Below are 4,256 nucleotides of genomic sequence, written 5' to 3' on the forward strand. Positions count from 1 at the left end.
TCACCCACCATGATCTTTTGTTTGTTTTTATTTGACTCAGAGTCTCACTCAGTCACCCAGGCAGGAGTGCAGTGGCATAATCACGGCTCACCACAGCCTTGACCTCCTGGTTTCAGTCAATCTTTCCACTTCAGTTTCCCAAGTAGCTGGAACTATAGACACGCATCACCATGCCCGCCTTATTTTTGTCATTTTTGTAGAGACAAGGTCTCGCTATGTTGTCCAGGTTGGTCTCAAACTCCTTGCCTCAAGCAATCCTCCCACCTTGGCCTACCAAATTCCTGGGATTACAGGCATGAGCCACTGCACCTGGCTGCTGTTCCTGAATAGTGAGCACCCCCTTCAAGTCACCCCAGTAGCTTCCCCTCAATATCTCATCCCTGGTTTCTTACCCCCCAAGAGACACAGCACCTTGGCATTTGTGAAACATGACCCAGACCTTGGTACCACAGCACCCCTGCTGATTCCCACTGGCTGGATGTAGCTCCCAAAAGAACCCTGGACTTCCCCAACCTCTGTCTAGAGCACCAAGGGAGGGAGAGGAAGCCCTGCCCGTTTGCATGCTCTGTGGTGTCTCGCCTCCTTCCCGAGGTGCTGGGCCTGCCATTCAACATTCTCCTCAGGCCCTACACAGCAGAGCTCCCAGCAGCTGCAGACCTGGTTCAGGTTGGCTAATGAGGACAAGGCTTGGGGTACAGCCCAAACTCTCAACCTCGTCTGCCCTGCACCCCACTGCAGTCCTGGAGGACACCACTGGACCAAAGGAAGAAGCTTGTTTTTAAGGAGGAAATTCTCACAGAAAAGGATTCAGCACCTCTTCTGCCAAACTTTCCCTTCTCTGAAAACATTCTCACTCCCAACTAGTGAGTGCTTTGTAAGCAGTTACAAGAACATGAGTGTGCATTTTGTCCTCACTGGGAGTAAGGGTTTTATGAATGTCCACATGCCTGTCCTGCAGAGGTCTCTCCTCAGGTTGGGCTCCTCACCTGTTGACTTTTCTGCAAGCAGAGACCTGGGCAAGAGTTGCATCTGCAACCCGACTTCCTCCGCCATCCTCTGTAGATACCGCGTACCTCCTGCAGGTGGAGCTGTGACACACGGGCAGCACAGCTCTGAACAAGGCCCATAGGCTCCACCACATTATTCTCAAACGCCTGAAATGAACATTAGAAGCAGAAACACAACGGGAGCTCCATAGTTAATTATACGTGTTCTAGCAGCCATATTTCAAAGTGTTCAAAGAAGCCGGGGGTGGTGGTTCACACCTGCAATCCCAGCACTTTGGGAGGCCAAGGCACGAAGATCGCTTGAGGCCAGGAATTCAGGATCACCCTGGGAAACATAGCAAGATCTCATCTCTTCGAAAACAAAAACAAAAAAAATTAGCTGGGGGTAGTGGCACGCACCTGTAGTCCCAGCTACTTGGGAGGCTGAGGTGGGATGATCACCTGAACCCAGGAAGTTGAACTTGAGGCTGCAGTGAGCTATGATCATACTACTATACTCCAACCTGGGTGACAAAACAAGAACCTGCCTCTTAAAAAAAAAAACAGGCTCGAGACCAGCCTGGGCAACTTGGCAGGACCTTGTCTCTACAATAAATTAAAAAATTAGCCAGGCATGGTGGCACGGGCTTGTAGTTCCAGCTATATGGAAGGCTGAGGTGGAAGGATTGCCTGAGCCCAGCAGGTTGAAACTGTGGCGGCTGTGAGCGTGCCACTGCACTCCAGCCTGGGTGACAGTGAGACTCCAACTCAAAAAATATATATATATAAAAATAAGGCTGGGCTCGGTGGCTCAGCCTATAATCCCAGAGCTTTGGGAGGCCGAGGTGAGTGGAGGATTGCCTGAGCCCATGGTTTCGAGACCCCGTCTCTACAATAAATAAAAAGTTAGCTGGGCGTGGTAACACGCGTGAGGCAGAAGGATCACTGGAGCCCAGCAGGGCGAGGCTGCGGTGGCCAGGAGCGTGCCACTGCACTCCAGTCTGGGCAACAGAGTGAGACTTCAACTCAAAAAAAATAAAACAAAATAAATTAAAATTTTTTTTTAATTGTTTGAAAAGCAACATAAAATGTAAAAAGAAACAGGTGAAGAAGCAAATGAAAAGATGCCCGACCGGGTGCGATAGCTCATGCCTGTAATCCCAGCACTTTGGGAGTCTAAGGCGAGTGGATTGCCTGAGCCCACGGGTTCGAGACCAACCAGGGGAAACTGGCGAGACCTTGTCTCTACAATAAGTCAAAAATTAACCAGGTGTGATAGCGCGCGCCTATAATTCTGGCTACTTGGAAGGCTGAGGCAGAAGGATCGCAGAGCCCAGCAGGTCGACTCTGGGGTGGCCATGAGTGTGCCACTGCACTGCAGCCTGGGCGACAGAGTAAGACTCCAACTAAAAAAAAAAAAATTAGCCAGAAGTGGTGGCCCGCATGTGGTTCCAGCTACTTGGAAGGGTGAGGCAGAAGGATGGCCTGAACCCAGCAGGTTGAGGCTGTGATAGCTGTGATGGGGCAACTGCACTCCGACCTAGGCGACAGAGTGAGACTGTGACTCAAAAAACAAAAAAGAAAAGAGTTCTGGAGATAGATGGTGGTGATGTAACACAACAGTGTAAATGTAACTAACGCTACTGAACTGTTCTCTTACAGATGGTTAAAATGCAAATTGTATGTTATGCATATTTTACCACAATCAAAAAATAAGCAGGTGGAAATGAATTTCAGAAATACTTTTATTTATGTCAATATACTCAAGTTTTTATCATTTCAGCAAGTATTCTAAAAAATGACCGAGATACTTCACGTTCCTTTTCTCACACTAAGCCTTGAAAATCTGACGTGTGTCACACTCACACCACCATCTCAACTGGGACTCACCACGCTTTGAGTGCTCAGTAGCCACACGTGGCTACTGGCCACCATACTGGACAGCGCCGATCTAAAGTTTCATCTGCAAATTTCACTCCTTTTTTGCAGACTCGCGTCTCCTTGGCAACACACCAGAGGCTCTGCAAGTACACCTGCAGCTTCTCTGCAGAAACATCTCACATTGCCTGCAAACACTCCCACAGCTCACAGGCCAACACCAAGATCTCACTGCAGACATCTTCAAGCACTTGGCTCAAAGAGCATGCTCCATCCCACATCTGATTTGACCTTTCGGCTCCCCCTCTCCTTTGTTTACATTGCATCTCATTTGTGTTGATCTAAAGGCACAGCAGGGCCTCAGATGGTCATCTCAAAGTCAGGGAGGCGCCAGGCTGGACGGGCGGCAGGCAGGTGCTCCTCCCGCAGCTTCCGCGGGGGCTCTTCGTCGCCTGGCTTCTCTTCCTCACTGCTCTCCTCCTCCTCTTCCAGGATGGTGGCCAATTCCTCCCGCAGAGCCCCCATCTCTAGCCCCAGGCTGCACAGCTGGCCCAGCAGCTGGCTATCCACTCGGCGCAGGTTCCCCTGCCAGAAGGAAGGGGGCGTCACGGGCGTGCCACCCCAGGGAGCAAGGGGTCCTTTCGGGACCTGGGTGAGAACAGGTCCCACTCAAGCCCTGGCCCGTGGCACCTGGGCAGAGTCCTCACTGTGCCCCTGAAAGCCCTGCCATCCTGTTCCTCAGACACCCCCAAACACACTCTCACAAACACACATACTCTCTATTAGTCTCTGTCTCTCTTTTTATATCTTTCTCTCTTATTATCTGTCTCCGTCTCTACCTCTGTTTGTTTGGGCCAGATGTGCTCTGGCCTTTTCTGTCTCTATTTCTGCTTCCCCATTTCTCTGCCCCTGCCTTTGGCTGTTTCCACGTCTCTCCCTGTGTCTCTCTGATTCTGTCTGAATCTTTCTGTCTCTGTTCCTGCTGTCAGTCTCCGCTTTCCACCTGTTTCTCTTGGGGGGGGGTCTCTCTGTTTCTATTCCTCTCTCACTCGATGTCTCTGCATCTGCCTCTGTTTCTCTTACTGTCTCTCTGACTCTGTCTTTCGATCTCTGGCCCTCTCTATTTTCATTCATTTCCATCCATTCATTCAATCATTCTCTCCCATCTTTACCTCTACCTCTAGCTCAATCTCTTGCTTCTTCAATGCCCTCACTCACCAGCTCCTCCCAGATCCACAGCAGACTCTCCCAGGCACCTCCAGTGTCCGCCCCTGGGGCCATGAGGGTCTGGCCAGGGCGCTCTACTGGGTAGTCCCCCCTCAGGGCCCAGGGGGGTGGACCCAGTCCGGGAGGCACCAGTCCAGCTTGCCTCAGTTGCTTCCACAGCTCCAT

At 50.9% G+C, this 4,256-nt stretch overlaps 1 protein-coding gene across 1 annotated transcript; it reads right to left on the minus strand.

Moving 5' to 3' along the window:
• Positions 1-3,224: 3,224 nt before the first annotated feature.
• On the minus strand, positions 3,225-4,256 carry ERICH4 (glutamate rich 4). Its single transcript, XM_008058803.1, has 2 exons — positions 4,083-4,256; positions 3,225-3,449 (listed from the first exon to the last, which is right to left on the minus strand). Exons 1-2 carry the CDS (start codon positions 4,254-4,256, stop codon positions 3,225-3,227), a joined length of 399 nt encoding a protein of 132 aa, XP_008056994.1.

The sequence above is a fragment of the Carlito syrichta genome, unplaced genomic scaffold, assembly GCF_000164805.1.
Source record: "Carlito syrichta isolate Samal-C Ts95f unplaced genomic scaffold, Tarsius_syrichta-2.0.1 Scaffold303629, whole genome shotgun sequence".
In the NCBI taxonomy this organism is placed as follows: Eukaryota; Metazoa; Chordata; class Mammalia; order Primates; family Tarsiidae; genus Carlito; species Carlito syrichta.